At 42.6% G+C, this 22,400-nt stretch overlaps 1 protein-coding gene across 1 annotated transcript in view; it reads right to left on the bottom strand.

The window, feature by feature from the left end:
• Positions 1-1,287: 1,287 nt before the first annotated feature.
• Positions 1,288-22,400, bottom strand: part of mcm9 (minichromosome maintenance 9 homologous recombination repair factor) — a 46,348-nt gene continuing 25,235 nt past the window's right edge. The window contains exons 7-12 of the mRNA XM_073057395.1: positions 16,144-16,318; positions 12,854-13,056; positions 11,858-12,061; positions 10,981-11,063; positions 9,297-9,442; positions 1,288-3,468 (exon numbers count right to left, since the gene is read on the bottom strand). Of these exons, the coding sequence (XP_072913496.1) occupies positions 1,998-3,468; positions 9,297-9,442; positions 10,981-11,063; positions 11,858-12,061; positions 12,854-13,056; positions 16,144-16,318 (2,282 nt within the window). The 3' untranslated portion in view covers positions 1,288-1,997. The remainder of the gene's footprint in view (positions 3,469-9,296; positions 9,443-10,980; positions 11,064-11,857; positions 12,062-12,853; positions 13,057-16,143; positions 16,319-22,400) is intronic.

Below are 22,400 nucleotides of genomic sequence, written 5' to 3'. Positions count from 1 at the left end.
TAATTCTTCTCATCAAATTATTTTCACAATTGCCAATGATGACAGTGGCAATGAAACGTTCCTCCAATTACCTCAGGTCTATCCTAAAAACATCTGAAATGGCAATACGACTCTTGGATTTTTTAATTTCTAAAACATATTTTGCAAATGATAAAACTTTGGTCATATTTGTCTGGAAATTCACTGCTGACTGGTGGTGCCAATTACACTGAACACTCAGTGGTCAGTTTATTAGGTACAGGAGGGGGACCCAGTGTGGCCTGCTGCTGCTGTAGCACATCCACTTCAAAGTTCAAAATGGTGTGCATTCAGAGATGCTCTTCTACACACCACTGTTGTGATGCCTGATTGATTGAGTTACTAGCACCTTCCTGTCAGCTTAAACTAGTCTGGGCATTCTCCTCTGACCTCTCTCACTAACAAAGCATTTTCACTCACAGAACTGTTTTTCACACCATTCTCTATAAACTCTAAAGCAGGGGTTCCTGACCTGGGGTCCGCAGACCCCTCAGTTAATGGAAGGGGTTCAAGGCATAAAAAAGGTTGGGAACCCCTGCTCTAGCAACTGTTGTGATTGAAAATCCCAGGAGATTAGCAGCTTCTGAGATACTCAAACTGCCCAGTCTAGCACCAACGGTTATTCCATGGTCAAAATCTCTTCGATCACATTTCTGCCCTATTCTAATGTTTGTTCTGACCAACAACTGATCCTTTTGACCTTGTCTGCATGTTTTATGCATTGAGTTGCTGCCACGATTGGCTGATTAGACAGTTGCATTAATGAGCTGGTGTACATGTGTACCTAATAAAGTGGCCACTGAGTTTCTGTCGATAAGCGAATGCAATTATCCCATTATCATTTAAAAGGTTTGGTGATATGGATCAAACTTTCAAGAGGACTAGAATATAAAAGCAAGGATGTAATGTTAAGGCAAGAAAAATAAAACTAGATGATACCGATACCAATTAGCATCTGTGGAAAGGGAAAGGGTTAATTTTTTCAGGGCTGAAACCCTTTGTTAGAACTGCGAAAGGGAGATTTTTTTTTCAAATCATAGAGAGTGGGGAAGGGAATAATAATCTCTGACAGCCTGGGTAATTGCTTAAAGATTGTTCCCAGACCAAATAAAAATTATTATTAATAAAAATATAACTATTAAGTGCTTGATCTGATGATTGAGTGTGCTTTAAATCAGCAAATATCAAAATCGGTATTCATTTATAACTTTATTTTTATTTATTTTTGAGCACGGGAACAGGGCCACTGGCCCGTGGTACCCAATTACACCCAAGTGACCAACTGAACTACTAATCCGCATGGCTTTGGAATGTGGGAGGAAACCAGAGCACCTGGAGGAAACCCACACAGTCAAGGGAGGAATGTACAAACTCCTTACAGGCAGCAGTGGAATTAAACATGGGCTGCTGGTGCTGTGAAGCGCTATGTTAACCGCTACGCTATCCCATATAATATAAATGCATTTAGAACAGAAGCTCATTTGATGTACACCAAGTGTGACAGGATGATCTGCAGTTAAGCAAAAAGTTTTCAAAATGAGAGAGCACCTTATTATTTGCTACCTTACTGGTCTTTATTAGTAACTCAACCACTGTTAGTAGATTGAAAATTAATCAACTCAGTTCATGTTTTGTCTTTTTATTAAATATAAAGGACATTTTCTTTTAAACGAAAGGTTCACAGCCTGGAGGTACATCTGGAAGTTGTGCAGATGTCTTAACACAATTTTCATTGTGCATTCCTAAGATTTATCCAGCATACTTATTAGTCAAGGACACAGAGTGCTTGCCTTATTAGACTCTCCTGACAGTGGACCAATTTCTTTATGATTGAATCTACTCTTTTTAAAGCCAGCAGCTTACAAAATTATATTTCACATGGGTTGTGAGACAGCTATTTGTTCACAGTGACGCATTAGATGATCACGAGTACAAACAAAAATGTCTTTAAAAAATCTATACAGACCCAAGTTCATCAATTAAATTTTGGGTTTCTTTCTTCCTTCTTCATCCCAGTCAAAATCCAGAACACAATCATCTTCTGTCTCTTCAGAAGAAAAGAGGTACCTACTCATTATAGCGGCAGTAGTGTCAGCAGATGGAAATCCAAAGGTCTTCCTTTTTCTGGACAGCACCGCAGACTTGGCAGCATCATTTTGCACCACACTGCTCTGCTTTGCAACAGATACTTCATTTCCACCTGTGGTCTTCTCAGTTTTCGTGTCGGAAGATGGACTGAAAGAGAAACAAGCAAGCTTTGCTAATGTACTGGAGGCCACCTTTACTTGGCCTATCATAGCTGAACTCCGGCTGGACTGTTCTTCAGCATTTAACTCTGTGGGCAATGAATGCTTTGATTTATCGGGTGTCACCTTCTGCACCTTTCCCTTGTGTGCATTACCAAGATTCTTCTGCAGTTCGAGAGATGGCTCTGTTCCACTGCACTTGGCAACAACTTTACTTGTGTTTTTATGTAAAAGTCGACTTTTAGAATTACAACCATTTAATGTTCGGAGATTTTCTGTGTTATCACCGGCTTGGGATGTCTGCTCAAAATCATATGACAACTCCCTGACTTCGGCAGGGTCAGAGGACAAGATCAAAGGTTTGGAGGCGGAATTACTGGCAGCTGAATGGCTCAGTTTTTGCTTTGGTTTAAATGCAAACGTTTTCAGTTTTGTCAGCAGACTGTTCGAATTCCCACTTGTTTCAGACTCTTGTGGAATGGTATCATCATCCTGCAAGGTATGCCTTCTTCCAACTGGTTTCATCGTCTTAACTGCTTCACGCTGGAGTCTATGTGAAGTACATTGTCCTGAACTATCACCATCAGAACTAGAGTCACCCATGTTTGAAAATGCACTGTAATCACTCGATTCAGATAAATGACTGTTGCTAGAAGTCTTATCATCTTTGAACAACATTCTGCTCTGTGAAATCCGGGAAGCATGTAGCTTTTTTGACACCCGAACAGTTACAGCGTTATTAGGTGTGTTTGAAGATGCACGCTCCTCAACATCTGTCTGACTTTTGGAGGATTCTGAGCTAACTGGTTGCTTAGCTTGCGAATGTTTATTGGCTAAACCAGCAGACTTCATGTTACTTGGACGACAGGAACCTTTCCGCGGTGAAACCTTGTTAGAACTGCTGGCTGCTGCTTCATCCTCTGTGCTTTTTATTGGCTGCAGACTGGTAGAAAAAGGATGCCGATGAGAAGTCTCTGACGTTAGTTTAAGTGCGCAGGATTCAGCCGGTACGGTTCCTTCTCTTTCTGGCTCTCTTTCACAATTTTTACTTTGAAAGTCAGCAAACCAGGTCAGACCACTGTCAGAATGATCAATGGGGTTCAGTTCCTCAGTGTTTGAATAATGTGCAGCATCAGAAAATAGATCACGTGGGCTTCCTGAGTTCGAACTTCCATTAGATGGCCGGGGTCCTTTACTATTAATACTTTAAAAAATATGAATTATGAAATATGCTTACAGACTGTCATAATCCAAAGAACATTCAATCAAAACCCAGAACTATCCACTAGGTATGATGTAAAATCTATATCCATATTTTTGATAACTTCTCAGTTTTTTTAAAAGCTCTTGTGTTTTATAGCCGGCAGTAAGAAGCATTTCCTTACATCATATCTTTGAGGAAGAGATTCCCAGCCTGGGTTCATGCGACCCCTCAGTTAATGGTAAGGCTCCATGGCAACTGAAAAAAAATTGCGAACCCCTGCTACAGGGAGAATAAGGACTCCACATGAAAGACCCAACACAATCTCCAGTCATGGTTAACAAAAACAGGGCAGATCAGACATGGGTTGGATATAAAAATGAAAAAATAAAAGAATCAGAAGGGATCTTTTATTTGGAGATGCAGTGTGAAACAGGCTGTTCGAGCCATGCTGCCAAGCAATTGCCCAATTTAATCCTAGATCACAGGACAATTTATAATGACCAATTAACCTACCATCCGGTACATCTTTGGACCGTGGGAGGCAACCGGAGCACTTGGAGGAAACCCTCGTGGTCATGGGGAGAATGTAGAAACCCCTAGAGGCAGCAATGGAAATTGGATCCGGGTCACCTGTACAGTAAAGCATTATGCTAACCACTCACTACCGTAGCGCCCCAATTCCTCAATTTAAAAAGAAAAAAAAATCAAGCTGATTGGTGTGGACTCAGTGGGCTGCGAGCTTTCTGTGGCCATAACAGAGAACCACTGCAAAATGTTTATGCAGAATTTGTAACGGATACCCAATATTTAGGGCACACCTTTCCAAATGGAAAGTTTTACTTAATCTAATCACACGCTGACCTGTAAGACACAGTACAGTATGGCTACAATAACGCATTTGAGTAACTTAAAAGAACATCCTCATATAGGTATATTAAAAAAAATCCCTGGTGAACAGCAATAACTTCAAAATGCATCTCAAAACTTCATTTCATATTTTCTGTGTCTCAGTGCAGGTTAATTTCTTATATTCCCCCTTGCCAATCTGGGCAATCAACAGACCCTTGATAATTGCTTAAATTAGAAAAATAAGCAGACAAGACAAAGCAGCAGCACTAAGTACAGAGCAAAAAGCAAGAAGGGGGTCGAGTGCACATTATGATCGACACAGCTGCTTTCACGGCTGATATACGAAAGGAGATGCCTCATCCATCATTAAGGAAACCCATCACTTGGGACATGCTCTCTTCTCATTAAGACCATTAGGGAGGAAGTACAGGACACTCAAGATTTTAAGAACAGCTTCTTCCCATCGGGCATCAGTTTTCTGAGCAGACAATGAACCAACCTATGAACCCTATCACACTTATCCCGCAACTGTTTTCACATCTTACTGTTTCATTTTCTAAATTTAAAATATATTGAAGCAGGATTTTTGAGCTGGTCTACAAAACAATGCACATCATGTTTCTATCAATGCTAGCTGTTGGCGCGTGGCCTAGTGGGCAAGGCATCAGACTAGTAACCTGAAGGTCACTGGTTCGAGCCTCAGCTGAGGCAGTGTGTTTGTGTCCTTGAGCAAGGCACTTAACAACACATTGCTCTGCGACGTCACCGGTGCCAAGCTGCTTGGGTCCTAGTGCCCTTCCCTTGGACAACATCGGTGGCGTGGAGAGGGGAAGGCCTGCAGCTTGGGCAACTGCCGGTCTCCCATACAACCCTGCCCAGGCCTGCGCCCTGGAAACTCCAGGCGCAGATCCATGGTCTCTCGAGACCGACGGATGCCACACACATCTGTCAAAGATAGCGTGCAACAGAGATGATAGAAAGGACAGGCAGGAGATGAGGCTTAAATCAGCCAGTGGCATGAGTTACAGGGCAATAGAGGCGTGGTGCAGTTAAAACAGAAGGCAACAAATACTGGACTGAAAGTGTTATATTTGAATGCATGCAGCACAAGGAATAAAACGAACAATCTTGAAATTCAGCTACAGATTGGCAAATATGACGTTGTGGACATCTCTGAAACTTGGCTAAAAAATGGCTGCCATTGGGAGCTGAATGTCCAAGGATATACGGTGTATCGGAATGATAGGTTAGTAGGCAGAGGGGGTGGTGTGGCTCTGTATATAAGGAATAATATTAAATCATTAGAAAGAGATGACATAGGATTGGAAAGTGTAGAGTGTCTATGGGTTGAGTTAAGAAATGGCAAAGTTAAAAGGACACTAACGGCGGTTGTATACAGGCCTCCAAACAGCAGTCGGGATGTGGATTACAAATTACAGCAGGAGATAGAAAAGGTATTTCAGAAAGGCAATGTCATGAGAATCATTGGAGATTTTAACACGAAAGTGGATTGGGAAAACCAGCTCAGTACTGGACCTCAAGACAGAGAATTTGTAGAATGTCTAAGGGATGGCTTTTTAGAACAGCTTGTTGTTGAGCCCACTAGGGGATCAGTTGTGCTGGATTGGGTGTTGTGCAATGATCCGGAGGTGATAAGAGAGCTTAAGGTTAAGGAACCCTTGGAGAGCAGTGATCACAATATGATCGAGTTCACATTTAAATTTGAGAGGGAAAACATAAAATCCAATGTGTCAGTATTTCATTGGAATAAAGGAAATTACAATGGCATGAGAGGGAAACTGGCCGAAATTGACTGGAAAGGGACATTTGCAGGAAGGACAGAACAGCAGCACTGTCACAGTGGAAGACATCTGCAGTATATCGCACATTCAAGAGTGTCAGGGAAGTGAAGAACATGCAGTGAAAATTACGACTGAGAAGGTGCTCAGGAAGCTTAATGGTCTGAGAGTGGATAAATCTTCTGGACCGGATAGAATGCACGCTCCAGTTCTGAAGGAAGTAGCTGGAGAGATTGTGGAGGCATTAACGATGATCTTTCAAGAATCAATAGATTCTGGCATTGTACCGGATGATTGGAAAATTGCAAATGTTACTCCGCTATTTAAGAAGGGTGGGAGGCAGCAGAAAGGAAACTATAGACCTGTTAGCCCGGCATCAGTGGTTGGGAAGTTGTTGGAATTGATTGTTAGGGATGAGATTACAGAGTACCTGGAGGCACGTGACAAGATAGGCCAAAGCCAGCATGGTTTCCTGAAAGGAAATTCCTGTCTGACAAACCTACTGTAATTCTTTGAGGAAATTGCAAGCAGGGTAGACAAAGGGGATGCAGTACACATGGTGTACGTCAGAAGGCCTTTCACAAGGTGCCGCCCATGAGGCCACTTAGCAAGATAAGAGCCCATGGAATTACAGGGAAGTTAATAGCATGGGTGGAATATTGGTTGGTCGGCAGCAAATAGAGAGTGGGAATAAAGGGATCCTATTCCGGCTGGCTGCTGGTTACCAGTGGGGTTCCACAGGGGTTGGTGTTGGGACTGCTGCTTTTTACGCTGTATGTCAATGATTTGGACTACGACATTAATGGATTTAAACTTGCCAATGATACAAAGATAGGTGGAGGAATGGGTAGTGTTGAGGAAACAGAGAGCACGCAGGGAGAATTATATAGTTTAGGGGAATGGGCAAAGAAGTGGCAAATGAAACACAATGTTGGAAAGTGTATGGTCATGTACTTTGGTGGAAGAAGTAAACGGGTAGACTATTATTTAGATGGAGAGAGAATTCAAACTGCAGAGATGCAAAGGGACTTGGGAGTCCTTGTCCAAGATACCCTAAAGGTTAACCTCCAGGTTGAGTCGGTTGTGAAGAAGGCGAATGCAATGTTGAGGCTCTATAAGGCACTCATGAGACCACACTTGGAGTATTGTGTGCCGTTTTGGGCTCCTTATTTGAGAAAGGATATACTAACATCGGAGAGGGTTCAGAGAAGATTCACAAGAATGATTCGAGGAATTTAAGGGTTACCATGTGACGAATGTCTAGCAGCTCTTGGGCTGTATTCCCTGAAGTTCAGGAGTGGGGAGGAATCACATAGAAACATTCCGAATGTTAAAAGGCCTGAACAGATTAGATATGGCAAAGTTATTTCCCATGGTAGGGGATTCTAGGACAAGCGGGCACAACTCCAGGATTGAAGGACATTCTTTTAGAACTGAGGTGTGGAGAAATTACTTTAGTCAGAGGGTGGTAAATCTGTGGAATTTGTTGCCACAAGCAGCTGTGGAGGCCAGGTCATTGGGTATATTTAAGGCAGAGATAGATAGGTTCTTGATCAGCCAGGGCATCAAAGGGTATGGGGTGAAGGCAGAGGAGTGGGGATGACTGTAAGAACTGGATCAGCCCATGATTGAATGGCAGAGCAGACTCAATGGGCCAAATGGCCTACTTCTGCTCCTAAATCTTATGGTCTTAAAACTTAGTCACTGGAGAAGAATAGCACTTGTGAAAGAGGCTACTGTAACACCAACAATCACTCTGAGCTGCAGAAGCCATGGCTGTAATTGGAGATGAATTTCATGGCTCCACAAATCTGTAAGGCCTTGCGCAAAGAGGGTATTTATGGAAGAGTGGCCAAGAAGAAGTCCTGTCTAAAAAAAAGCACATCTCTGCCTGTAAAGACATTGCAAAGCATCACTTAGAAGATACTGTGAAGATGTGGAAGAAGGCCAGATGAGACTAAAGTGGTACACACAAAACACTGGTGGAACGCAGCAGGCCAGGCAGCACCTATAGGAAGAAGCAATGTCGATGTTTCAGGCCGAGACCCTTCGTCAAGACTAACCGAAAGGAAAGATAGTAAGAGATTTGAAAGTAGGAGGGGGAGGGGGAAATGCGAAATGATAGGAGAAGACCAGAGGGGGTGGGATGAAGCTAAGAGCTGGAAAGGTGATTGGCAAAAGTGATACAGAGCTGGAGAAGGGAAAGGATCATGGGACAGGAGGCCTAGGGAGAAAGAAAGGGGGAGGGGAGCACCAGAGGGAGATGGAGAACAGGCAGTGATGGGCTGAGAGAAAGAGAAAAAAAGGGGGAGGGGGAAAAAACTAAATATATCAGGGATGGGGTAAGACGGGGAACTTTTTGGCCTGAACACTAAGTGTTATGCGTGGTTAAATGTAATACTATGCATCAGCTAGGTAATATCAACTCTATTGTAAAGTAGGGTGAAGGTAGCATCATCTTTTGGGGATGCTTTTCAGCACCAGGGACTGGAATCTGGTCAGGATTATTGGGAGATGAATGCTGATAAACACACAGAGATCCTGGATAAAAACCTGCTAGCTCTGCCAGAAAGTTTAAACTGGGGAGGAAGTTCATGTTTCAGCTTTAGCAATTCTGCAAGGAATGTGCAAAACTTGCTCCATCACATTGTGCAAAGCAAATAGAGATTAATCCAGAAAGACTACTGGCCCTAAAAGCTGAGGGAGGAGATTCAACCAAGTACTGAACAAAAGGGATGGGGGGGGGGGGGCAATACTTTTGAACTGCTGACACTTCAGTTTTTGAATTTTTAGTTTTTCATGCTTTGCAATTTTCCGTGTTTTTGGGGTTCTACTGTGGAAAAAAAGGAGCATGTGATTCACAAATAGAAATTCTCAGTTAAATTGTTCGAAGTACCTAGTTGTAATACTCATTTACTTGAACAAAGGTTTTGGGGGGGGGGGCTGAATTCTTTTTCAAGGCATTATAATTTTTTTATAAATATATTTTCTTTCTTTTCAGTTTTCATTGCAACATTCTTAAAGCATCTAGCATAACAGAAATAAAGCCATTTATCTAAATAATTATTTAATCCAAAAGGTGCAGTATTTTTAATTGTCAAATTAACTTATTCTCAAGTATACTTGTAGTAAACTTTTGTAACATTCTCCAATCTCCAGTGAGCCAGTGTGATGTTTTACCTGTCAAGCCTCTGCAGTTCTTGCTGGAGAAGATCAGTTAGGCCCAGTCTTTCCAGAAGCAGTTCACACTGCATTTTATACTGTTCTCTGGTATCTTCTGGAAAGGACGTGTGCAATGCATTCACACCACCAAGAAGAGCGCCTCCCTGGAAGCAACAAAAATGTAGATTATATAAAGTCACCGAAAATCCAAGATGCATGGTCCAATAATATGTAACACTTTTACACCGAACTCCTGCCTCAGCAAGGACCTGGACCCACTGCAATTTACCTATCACCACAATAGGTCAATGGCAGAAGCAATCTCAATGGCTCTTCACATGGCCTTAGACAATACAAACACCTATGTCAAGATGCTGTTCATCGACTATAGCTCAGCATTTAACACCATCATTCCCACAATCCTGAATGAGAAATTGCAGAACCTGGGCCTCTGTACCTCCCTCTGCAATTGGACTTCCACACCAGAAGACCACAATCTGTGGATTGGTGATAATATCTCCTCTTCGCTGATGATCAACACTGATGCACCTCAGGGGTGTATGCTTAGCCCACTGCTCTATTCTCTCTATACCCATGACTGTGCAGCTAGGCATAGCTCAAATACTATCTATAAATTTGCTGATGATACAACCATTGTTGGTAGAATCTCAGATGGAAACAAGATGTAACAACTAGTGGAGGGGTGTCACACCAACAACCTTGCACAATGTCAGTATGACAAAAGAGCTGATTGTGGACTTCAGGAAGGGTAAGACGAAGGAACACATACCAATCCTCATTGAGGGATCAGAAGTGGAGAGAGTGAGCAGTTTCAAGTTCCTGGGTGTCAAGATCTCTGAGGACTGAACTTGGTCCCAACATATCGATGCAGCTATAAAGAAGGCAAGGCAGCGACCACATGAGGAGTTTGAAGAGATTTGGCATGACAACAAAAACACTCCAAGACTTCTATAGATGTACTGTGGAGAGCATTCTGACAGGCTGCATCACTGTCTGGTATGGGGTGGGGGGGTGGGGGCTAGACTGAAAGAAGCCGCATCATGGGTACTAGCCTACAAAGTACCCAGGACATCTTCAAGGAGCGGTGAATTAGAAGGCAGTGTCCATTATTAAGGACCTCCAGCACCCAGGGCATGCCCTTTTCTCACTGTTACCATCAGGTAGGAGGTACAGAAACCTGAAGGCACACACTCAGCGATTCAGGAACAGCTTCTTCCCCTCTGCCATCCGATTCCTAAATGGACATGGAACCTGTGAACACTACCTCACTATTTTTAAAATATATGTTATTTCTGTTTTTGTATGATTTTTAATCTATTTTATATACAAATACTGCAATTGATTTATTTTACTTATTTATTTTTCTTCTATATTATGTATTGCATTGAACTGCTGCTGCTAAGCTAACAAATCTCATGACACATGCTGGTGATGATAAACCGGATTCTGATTCTGTAGAATACCTGAACATCACTGAGATAACGTAGCATTCTCTACTTGTTGTAGACAGTTTGCTCAACTATAAATTATTAAAGATACAAATGGACAATATTTCCAGAGGACTCAATGGAAATTAACCTCTTTTCTTGTATCCCTGGGTATAACTAAACTTCCAATTTCAATGCCTCACAAAAGATTTGTTTCTTATTTCTAGAGAAAATGTTTTTTTAAAAGTACATACCTGCATTGATGACTCCATTACAGAGACCACTGTGATGGCATCTTCAATAGTCACTACATCTCTAAACATCAATCTGGCGTGCGCTAAACAACAATTTTTTGTTAAATCAGGAAATAAAAATCAGAAAACTACATCTGTATAATTACATTTGCTGCACATTAGTATACAAGCAGACAATTGGAGAATTTCCAATATATTTTGTTTTATTAAAGCAACATTTATCTGGGGGGGATAAAAACAATGAAAACCCCTGCACCTCAGTTCCAGCAAGTCTGTGTAAGCTTTGAGAAATATGCAAAATCTTAAGTGAAGTCCTCACTTGATTAACTAACTGGAACTCAATTTAACAGCTTAAATATCCTACATTTCTGCAGGAACAAGTATGCAGCAGTTCCAAATCTCATGCTGGTTCAGCAGACGAGGGCAAATCAGCTTGTCTTGCGCTGGTTTAGCTGTCGCCAATCCAGCTCGTTTTCCTGGGGGGGGGGGGGGGGAAGAACACTGGAGAGAAACACCGATGGGAAGGCCAGCCCCCAACCCAGCACGGATCCCAGCGCACCTACCACACGTGCTCTCTGCCACGTGGCACCTCCACCCCTGCATGGCATGAGAGCTTGACCTACACAATAACCAAAGCCAGGCAGCTTTCCCTTCGTCGGACTTGCCAATGAACCAACGAACCGGACTTACAGTATTTTACCATAACTGACTTACAGTACGTAATTACCATTGTCTGCAGGGTCTTGCGATCACAAGAAAAATGTTTAAGATACACACTTGCACCATCTCAACATATGGTCAATTCCTCGATTTTTAATTATATAAAATAAAATCTATTATTTCTGTATTGATAATTAAAAGTTCAAAGAACACTTACCTTCAGCTAAACGAACCAAGCTCTCAAGCATGCGTATTGTAGTTCTTGCCGCGTTCCTGTACCCACTTTGACGTTGCACTTGGTAATATTTCAAAAGGATTTTATTTGCTTCTCTGGAAATCTTAGGCTGCAAAGTTTTGATCAGACAGAAGTAGGTTTTCATCTTCTCCATGCTCCACAATTTGTGAGAGACAGTTGGGCAGGCTAAAAATTTTAAGAGAGAATATATTGTTTTTGTATTGACACGAGGGCCACAACCTTGTGGTGGTTGTTGAGCATTGTGTGGCAGAATGACTGAAGAGCTACGTTGGCTGGAGTCAGGGCTTTATGCTTTGGCTCTTCGTCAGGTCACTGATGCCAAAGGGTAGAGGCCAGACCAAGAGTGGTCCTTCAGGCTTGGGGGCTCAGCTGAGGGCGAACAACCCTGACTGGTCAAACTGATAGCTGTTACAGAAACAGCAAAGAAAAATCCTTCTTTATCGGAGTGTGACGGTATTCCTGAGTCTCCACCCGGGACTTGCATGACTGTCAGTAGTGAAAACCGAGAGGAAGCTACGGACATGATGAAGGAAGTCCTGAAACACCGCCAGAGATGGAGGACTTTCACTGCTGCTCTAAATGCCAGTGGTGTAATGGGCAGTAAGTAATATTATCTTACAATTAAAACAAACTGGCACGGTATAACATGGTGGTTAGTGTAATTCTAATACTGCGCCACCGACCCGAGTTCCTTTCCGACACTGTCGGTCAGGAGTTTGTACATTCTCCCCGTGACCGCCTGGGTTTGCTCTGGGTGCTTCAGTTTCCACATTCCAACGATATACAGGTCAGTAGGTTAATTGGTCACATGGATGTAATTAGGCAAGTTACCATGCTGTATCTCAAACAAAATAAAAAATAAAAAACATTCTTACATGCAGACATTTGATATTATTAAAATATCCTTCTAAGCATACAAAACCAAAAAAAAAATAATTCTTGATCTTAAATACAAACCTTTATTTTCCAGAATAAAAGAAGCAATGACTTTGTCCCATTCTTCATTTTTGCTGTCCAGGAGCACCAGAACAAGGTCAAATCTGCTCAGGAGTGGGCTAGCCAGAGCTGTATTGACAGTGATGGATTCATTGGGATCATACTGGCCTTTTGGATTAGTAGCTGCCAATACAGTGACTCTTGTGTTCAGCTTGCACACTAGACTAAGGATAGAAAGATGATCAGTACCAATGTGTTATAATGATTTACAATTTTATAATAGTCCGTGAATCTCTGCAGATCTGCTGGGGAAGTCGAAGGCCAAAAGCCTGTGAGTCAGAATCCGCTGTAGGCCGAAGCAAGCCTGTCCTGAGGTTGGAGGACTGTCTATCTGCCCGGATGGGCAAGTAGATGGGAGGGAGGAACGGGGTTTGTTTTACTCTTGTTTTGTTGTCTTCTGTTGTGTTGTTCTGCCAAGCATTGTGGGCATGCTACGTTGACACTGGAATGTTGTGGTGACACTTGCGGGCTGCTCCCAGAACATCCTTGGGTGTGTTGGTTGTTAACGCAAACGGCATATTTCACTGCATGTTTTGATGTACATGAGATAAGTAAATTTGAATCTCATCTTCAATACTGAATGGGAACAAATAGACTTCAGAATGCATTTCAGCATTGGCCTCCTCTGGACTGGAGCACCAACTGCCTCCAATTTCTCAGCAGGAAATTCAGGTAATTAAAAAAAAATTAATTAAATTAATATACAACCAACTACTACACCGAGTGGACTCATGTTCCTGGAAATCAGACCATACCATGATTTTCCACAATGTAAAGCTGTATCATCTGTACATGTATCAAGAAACACTAATCAAAAATACATCGATTGTATTAATATTTTTCACATAAATTCCAAAGTGTAAATTTTATGCTCTTTGGGTGATAATTTGTGCATTCTGCAAGGGTTAATTTCTATTATCCAAATGGCTAATGCAAAGGTCAATCTGTATGCTTGTCTGTCTGTGTTTACAAATAGTATGTCTGGTATCTAATATTCTTCATAGCAAAGCATGACTTTCTATCAATGTTCACGATACGGAAGATGGGCAAAACACTCAGCAGCAAACACCAATGAGGAAATTATTTTAACACCATCTTTTTCTACAAGTTAATTAAACCATCAGCAGCGAATAAACTGCGTGTAATGATAAATTATTTTACAATTCCCATAATTCTGTACTAGTTCAAACTTTTGAACCAAGTTTATTTAGGATGTTTAAATCAAACATTGGTATTACAGTCACTAACAAGAAAAAATCTGCAGATGCTGGAAATCCAAGCAACACACACAAAATGATGGAGGAACTCAGCAGGCCGGGCAGCATCTATGGAAAAAAGTATAGTGAACATTTCATGCTGAGACCCTTCATCGGGACTGGAGAAAAAAAGATGACGATTCAGAGTAGGAAGGTAGGGGGAGAGGAGAGAGAAAAACAAGGTGATAGGTGAAACTGGGAGGGGGAAGGGTGAAGTACAGAAACGGGAAGTTGATAGGTGAAAGAGATACAGGGCTGGAGAAGGGGGAGTATGATAGGAGAGGACAGAAAAGGGAGAGGAGTACCAGAGGGAGGTGATGGACAGGTAAGGACATAAGGTGAGAGAGGGAAGTGGGAATGGGGAATGGGGAAGGAGAGGAGGGGTGTGTTACCAGAAGTTCAAGCAATCCATGTTCATGCCATAAGGTTAGAGGCTACTCAGATGGAATATAAGGTGTTGCTCCTCCCACCCGAGTGTGGCCTGACAACAACAGTGGAGGAAGCCATGAATGGACATATCGGAATGGGAATGGCAAGTAGAAAGAAACTGGGTGGCCACTGGCAGATTCTGCTTTTTCTGGTGGATGGTGTTCGGTGAAGCGGTCTCCCGATCTACGTCGGGTCTTGCTGATATACAGGATGCCACACCAGGAGCAACGGAAACAGTAGATAACCCCAACAGGCTCACAGGTGAAGTGCTGCCTCACCTGGAAGGCCTGTTTGGGTCCCTGAATGGTAGTGAGGGAGGAGGTGTAGGGGCAGGTATAGCACTTGTTCGCTTGCAAGGGTCAGTGCCAAGAGGGATATCAGTGGGGATGGATAAATGGACAAGAGAATCACGTACGGAGTGATCCCTGCAGAAAACAGAAAGGGCCGGGGAGGGAAAGATGTGCTTGCTGGTGGGATACCGTTGGAGATGGTGGAAGTTAAGGAGAAACGTGTGCTAGACGTGGAGGATGGTGGGGTGGTAGGTGAGGACAAGAGGAACCCTATCCCTGGTAGGGTGGTGGGAGGATGGGGTAAGAGGAGATGACCACAAAATGGAAGAGATGCAGATGAGGACAACGTTGATGGTGGAGGAAGGGAAGCCCCTTTCTTTGATGAAGGAGAATATCTCATTAGTTCTGACTTGAAAAGCCTCATCCTGAGAGCAGATGCAGTGGAGACGGAGGCACTGAGATGGCATTTTTACAAGTGACAGGGTGGGAAGAGGTAGCTTTGAGAGTCAGTGGGCTACAGTTGCCATTGGACAGTCTAATTTACATATTACAATTATTTGATTCGTTCTTCTGATAACCACAGAGGCTTTGCTGTGAAATATAAATAATAATTTAGTTTGCTGTCATGAAGACTGAATGCTGGGGTCACCGTGGTAATGGAACAGTCAGCACAACACTATTACAGCTTGAGGCGGAGTTTGGAGTTCAATTCCCACACCATCTGTAAGGTGTTTGTACGTTCTTCCCGTGACCGCATGGGTTTCCTCCACACGCTCTGGTTTCCTCCCACAGTCGAAAAACGTACCGGTTAGTAGGTTAATCGGTCATTGTAAATTGTTCTGTGATTAGGCTAAGGTTAAATAGGGTTTCTGTGCAGCGCTCATTGGGCTGAAGGGGCCTGTTCTCGATCTCTAAATAAATAGATGAATAAATTAAATAACTTTTAAAATTAAGGAGACCAAGGAATAATAGTTAGCATAAAGCTATTAGAGCGCCAGCGACTGGGGTTCAATTACGCCACTGTCTGTCAGGAGCTCATCTGTTCTTCCCATGACCGAGTGGATTTCTGCCGGGTACTCCGTATTCTGCCCACATTCCTCAGATGTACATACGGGTTAGTAGGTTATTTAGTCACATGGCTGTAATTAGCCAGTGTAGGCTCATTAGGCCAGAAGAGCCTGTAACTATACGGCATCTCCAAATAAATTTAACCAGAAACCAAATATCAGTCTTTGTCCTTTGCGAAAAATAACTTCAAAAGAGGAGGAAGTCTTACCCTGCCTTTGCCACGCTGATAGTCTGTTGTTCCATTGCCTCGTGGATGCTACTTTTATCATGCTCTTTAATACTGTTGAACTCATCAATACAGCAAAGGCCTCCGTCAGCCAGAACCAGTGCCCCTGCTTCCAAATTCCACTCACCAGAGTCCTTTACTGCTGTCACAGTCAGACCTACAAGAGGAAGAGAAAACACCTCACAGAGAGGAAGAGCTTGCGCTGGTTATCGTTGGCTCATCCAGCAATCTGGCATGGAAGCACCAATGCTCAACAATGGAAAACTCTACAGAAGCAGCGGATACAGGCCAGTCCATCACAGGCAAAACCCTCCCCAGCACTGAGCACATTTACAAGGAGCGCTGCCACAAGAAAGCAGCATCCAACATCAAGGACCCCACCATCCAGGTCAAGCTGCCTCTCACTACCACCATCTAGTAGGAGGTACAAGAGCCTTATGTCTCTCTCCACCAAGTTCAGGGGGATAATTATTAACCTTCAACTATCAGGCTCCTGAACCAGTGTGGGTAATTTCACTCACCTCAATTCTGGACTGATTCCACAATGTACAGACTTACTTTCAAGGACTTTACAACTCATGTTCTCAGTGTTTATGTATTTATTTATTTATGCAAAACCTGTCTCCTTTTGCACATTGGTATTTTGTCCACCTTTATGTGTAGTTTTTCAGAAATTTTACTATATTTATTTTCCTGTAAATGGCTACAAGAAAATGTATCTCAAGGTAGTATGTGGTGACATATATATATTTTGATAATAAATTTACTTTGAAGCATGAAATTTGGTTTGATACACACTCTGCAGCCACTTTATTAGGTACACCTGCTCATTGATGCAAGTATCTAATCAGCCAATCAGGTGGCAGCAACTCATTGCATAAAAGCATCCAGACATGGTGAAGAGATTCAGTTGTTGTCCAGCCCAAACATCAGAACGGGGAAGAAATGTGACCGAAGTGACTTTGATTGTCGGTGCCAGACGGGGTGCTTTAAGTATCTCAGAAACTGCTGATCTCCTGGGATTTTCACACAGAGCGGAGAATGGTGCAAAACACAAAACAACATCCAGAGAGTGGCAGTTCTGTGGGTGAGAATGCCCTGTTAATGAGCGAGGTCAAAGGACAATGGCCAGACTGGTTCGAGCTAACAGGCATGTGACAATATCTCAAATAACCATGAGTTACATCATTATAACATGGCGGGAAGCTATATGGCCTATTAAATTTGTACAATATGTGAATGCACCACACACAGCATCTGCAGTGTACTTTGTGTTTACGATTCATTACTCTGCTGCGAAGTCTCTTCAAGAAGTTTAAATCTTCCCTTCGACGGGAGTTCAGTGAGACCCTTTCTCACTGCTCACCCTCTGTGATCTCTGCCTCTCTCTGACCCTTCGATCCTCTTACTGGTTTTTCACCTGGCACCTACCAGCCTTCTCCTTCCCACTCTCCCCCCACCTTCCTTCTAGGGCCCCTGCCCCCTCCCTCTTCAGTCCTGACGAAGGGTCTCGGCCCGAAACGTTGACTGCTCGTTTCCACGGATGCTGCCTGACCTGCTGACTTCCTCCAGCACGTTGTATGTGAATGCAGGAGTTTCTTTACGTGTAGAGTTTAGCCATTTTTCTTTGTTAGCTTACTTTGGAGCTCAGTACTTGTCAGCAGGACTGGGACAACACCCCTTCCCAGCTAGCAAATCAAATTGAGAAACTCTAATCAAACGCATGTTTCACAACTTGTTCTGAGAAACTCCATGACTCCATTTCTAGTAAGGGCTTACAATATCACAATACATAATGCTAATTTTGACTGTGAAAAATTCAAACATATTTGTAAAGGCCAAAATTATAAATAGAAATATTAGATTCACAATCCAACGATTCAAGGTACATTTATTATCAGAGTGTGTATGCAGTATACAGCCCTGAGATTCATCTTCCGACAGACAGTCATGAAACAAAGAAATACTATAGGAACTGTTCAAAGAAAAATATCAACCCCCCATGCAAAAAAAAAAAACACAAATCATGTAAACAGCAAAAAAAACACAGAAAAGCAAAATATAAAACACCAACCCATCAAGTTAACAAATAAAACTGGTGAAATTTAACGTGTGCAGTGTCAGTTGTTGATAAGCAGGCAAAGCAAAGGCATCAATAAGAAATAGACAAGGTTACCGTCAAGCATCCAGTTATCTTGGCTGGGAATTCTACAACGTGCCACCAGGCTTTGCTGTGTTGCCCTAATAAAACTAATTAAGAGGGCTATTGATAGGGTAAATGCTCGCAGGCTTTTTCCAAGAAGGCTGGGTGAGACTAGAATTAGGAGTCATGGGCTAAGGATGAAAGGTGAAATGTTTAAACGGAACATGAGCGAGTACTTCTTTACTCTCAGAGGATGGTGAGAATATAGAACAAGTTGCCAGCAGAAGTGGATGATGTGAGTTCAATTTCAACAATTAAGAGATATTGGAGTAGGTGCATGGTTGGGAGGAGTATGGAGGGCTAAGGTCTGGGTGCAGGTCGCTGGGACTGGGCAGAATAATTGTTTCTCACAGATTAGATGGGCCAAAGGGCCTGTTTCTATGCCGCAGTATTCCAAGACAAGTACTTATTATCTAGACTCACAAGCAGAGAAAGGTTGCTCGGGCAGGATTAGGAATGGCTGCTGGCATCTCAGAACACGTGTCTCAGTCGTCGGGGAACACACTGCATTAAAGCACCACTCAGAACAAATGCACTGAGCTTTGCAAGGAATAAGCTTTCTTTCAGAGTTTGATAATAGCCTGAATTTGTTACACACAGCTGCTGTTTCTTGCAGAATACGTGCCATTGATTTGTAGCACAGTGGCCCTGGCAATAATCACAGGCCAATTCTACTCTCCGTTAAAGGACATTGCATGGAGATAATATAACTGTTGTTGGAGGGGAAGAGGAGTTTGAAAAGCACCATACCCAGCCTCAGATCAACCTACAGTAGCTGCCAAAGGCTTTCTATATCCTTTTTATGTACTTCTAGTTAGAGACATTTAAAACTTACTCAATAGATTTATTTATTTATAGTTATTATTATGACTTAGCACAGAACAGAACAGGCTCTTCCGGCCCAGTGTCCAGCAACTCACCCGTTTAACACTAGTCTAATCTCAGGACAATTTACAATGACCAATTAACCTACCAACCTGTAGGTCTTTGGATTATCGAGCACCCAGAGGAAACCAGAACATCAGGAGTAAATCCTCTCAGTTCGCGGGGAGAACGTACGGAATTGAAGTCTGAGCTCTGGAACAACCCAGCTGTAACAGTGTCGCTCTAACTGCTAATTCTAAAAAGTACACCTGCTTTATAATACACATAATCCAAGTCAAGTTATCAGTTTTTGTAAAGGAATAACTGAGGCTTACTACATCTAACATATCCTGACTATTTATTAATTTAGATACAGCACGGAATAGGCCCTTTGAAACGTGCCGTCCAGCAGTCTCCCGATTTAATCTTAGCCTAACGACGGGACAATTTACCATGAAACTAGCCTACCAACCAGTATGTCTTTGGACTGTAGGAGGAAACCAGAGCACCTGGAGGAAACCTAATACTAACTTCTTACTGGCAGGAATCGAACCCATCACAGGTACTGTAAAGCACTGTGCTAATCACTACGTTACCATACCACCCCTTACAAAAAGGAAAATAGGTTTTTTTTTTACTTCCCACCTTTTTTAGATAAAATAACTTTATTTGCCACATGTACATTGACACACACAGTGAAGTGCATTGAGTGTGTCAAATCAAGTCAGTGAGGATGGTGCTAGGCAGCCCACAAGAGTCGGCAGGCTTAAGGCCACGACTTAACTGTACGTCTTTGGAATGTGGAAGGAAACTGGATCACCCGGAGGAAATCCACACCTCACGGGAAGAACATACAAGTTCCAGACAGACAGTGGCATGAGTTGAACCTCAATCTTATTTCTGGTGTTGTATTAGTGCATTACTATAAGACCATGAGAGATAGGAGCAGAATCAGGCCATTTAGCCCACTGAATCTGCTCCGCTATTCCATCATGGCTGATACATTATCCCTCTCAACCCTATTCTCCTGCCTTCTCCCCACAACACTTGACACCCTGACTATTCAAGAACCTATCTACCTCCACTTCAAATATATCTAATGACAGCCGTCTGTATGCTAACCGCCGCCCTACAATGCTGATCCAATACTGAAACAAGTCTGTGTAAAAACCGTCTACAAAAGTGCAGCTAACAATGTAGTAAAAACTGCCTCGGGGGTGTGTCTGAAGCTTGTTTCCACAAAGAAAAGACAGTAATGAAGTTCAAATAACAGAAAATTAAAACAAGCACCAAAACTATATACTTCCCTTTTCAGAAATTGGATGCAGATGGTCACAAAGAAGCTACTCTGTAAATAATAGCTTTAAACTGACCAGTCAATAAACTAAACCTGCGAATATAAAATCAAATCTTTAAAACGCTATCTTTGGTTTATAATTATGACTCATAAATTGAAACACAAGATGGGTCTGTGGCACTTTGTGCACCAAATAAGATGTCCTAGTGTTACGAAGGATGAACAACTCTGATGGGCAGAAGGGAACAGAGTTGCCCATGTTTTCCCCTCCCCTGGGAGAATCACAACCTGTTACTGTTACCACGATGCTAATGAGAGAGAAAGAGATGGAACAAAAACATACTGGGACTGGAACATTTGCTTCTGATAAGAGAGGGGAGAGAGGCTTGTTTATCCACCATATTATGACTCCTGTAAGACTTATGGCTCCGGTGAAGGATTGTTTACTTGGTACTATTCTGTTCATTAAAATTCCTCAGTGGACAGCCGGAGTGGGCTGGTTTGATGGACAAAACCATTCAAAACTGATTGACACCTGAGACCCCGTGAGTAGGGATGAAAGTGAGGTCTGGGGAGACACCCCTCAGACACACCAGGAGACACACTAGTGAGCACTGCATAAGTGTTGGAACCCACGAGAAAAATGTGGGGCATTGGAGACCGAACTAAGGATCGGTCAATTTTAACTCACAGTGTTTATAGCGAGGCCGGTGGGGGCTTGTGTGTGTGTCCACCCTTGCCTGGGTGATGAGTCCACCATAGAAGAACGGTCTAGCTAAAGGACAGAGGGGTCATACCTGAATGGCCACAACAACACATCGACGGATCAAGATCGTAAAGGAAGGTTTGACTGGCTGTCACTGTTTGATCTCTCTCTCTCTCTCTCCAACAATTACAACACATCGACCAACAACTACCTCAGCCTGTATGAACTGAACTGAACTTTATACTCACATATGACAATTCATTATCCCCTAGACAACGATAGAGCTTGTTTATTATTGATTATTATTATACCCACACTTCTAGGTTTAGTATTGCTAACGTGTATTATCTGTATATTGGCATTGTTGATAATGATTTGTATATTTTTACTAATAAACACTGTTTTGACAGTAGTACCAGACTCCAACAGACACTTCTATCTTTGCTGGTAAGACACCCAGTTACGGGGTACGTAACACTAGACATGCTACATCACTTCAAGAGGTGAAGCTTTCTTCTGTAATATTGTATACACTGTTGAAGGAGCCGTGTATCTATTCAATGTCAGTCTGTATTGTCTTTGAGTTGCACGTCCCCACTCTGGGTTAAGGTAATTCGTCATGTGGGTTTGTCATGTGGGACCGGCTGGCGGCATAGAGAGGGTTAAGTACAGAGAGCACATATTTTTGCTGACTGCTCGTCCTTGTTTAAATTTGGTCCATTTATGCTCGCCTCTATTTTACATGAGTTACAGAAGAGTTGAATTATTTTACTGATGGTTTGTAAATATAACTTCCAATATAACTCGGAGTCCTGCCATGTGCAGAAGTTTGCTGATGACACGGCCATAGTGGGGTGTGTCAGGAATGGACAGGAGGAGGAGTATAGGAAACTGATACAGGACTTTGTGATATGGTGCAACTCAAACTACCTGCGTCTCAATATCACCAAGACCAAGGAGATGGTGGTGGACTTTAGGAGATCTAGGTCTCATATGGAGCCAGTGATCATTAATGGAGAATGTGTGGAGCAGGTTAAGACCTACAAGTATCTGGGAGTACAGTTGGACGAGAAGCTAGACTGGACTGCCAACACAGATGCCTTGTGCAGGAAGGCACAGAGTCGACTGTACTTCCTTAGAAGGTTGGCGTCATTCAATGTCTGCAGTGA

The sequence above is a fragment of the Hemitrygon akajei genome, chromosome 9 (assembly GCF_048418815.1).
Source record: "Hemitrygon akajei chromosome 9, sHemAka1.3, whole genome shotgun sequence".
NCBI classification, from domain to species: domain Eukaryota; kingdom Metazoa; phylum Chordata; class Chondrichthyes; order Myliobatiformes; family Dasyatidae; genus Hemitrygon; species Hemitrygon akajei.
This window is presented reverse-complemented; position numbering and strand designations above follow the sequence as displayed.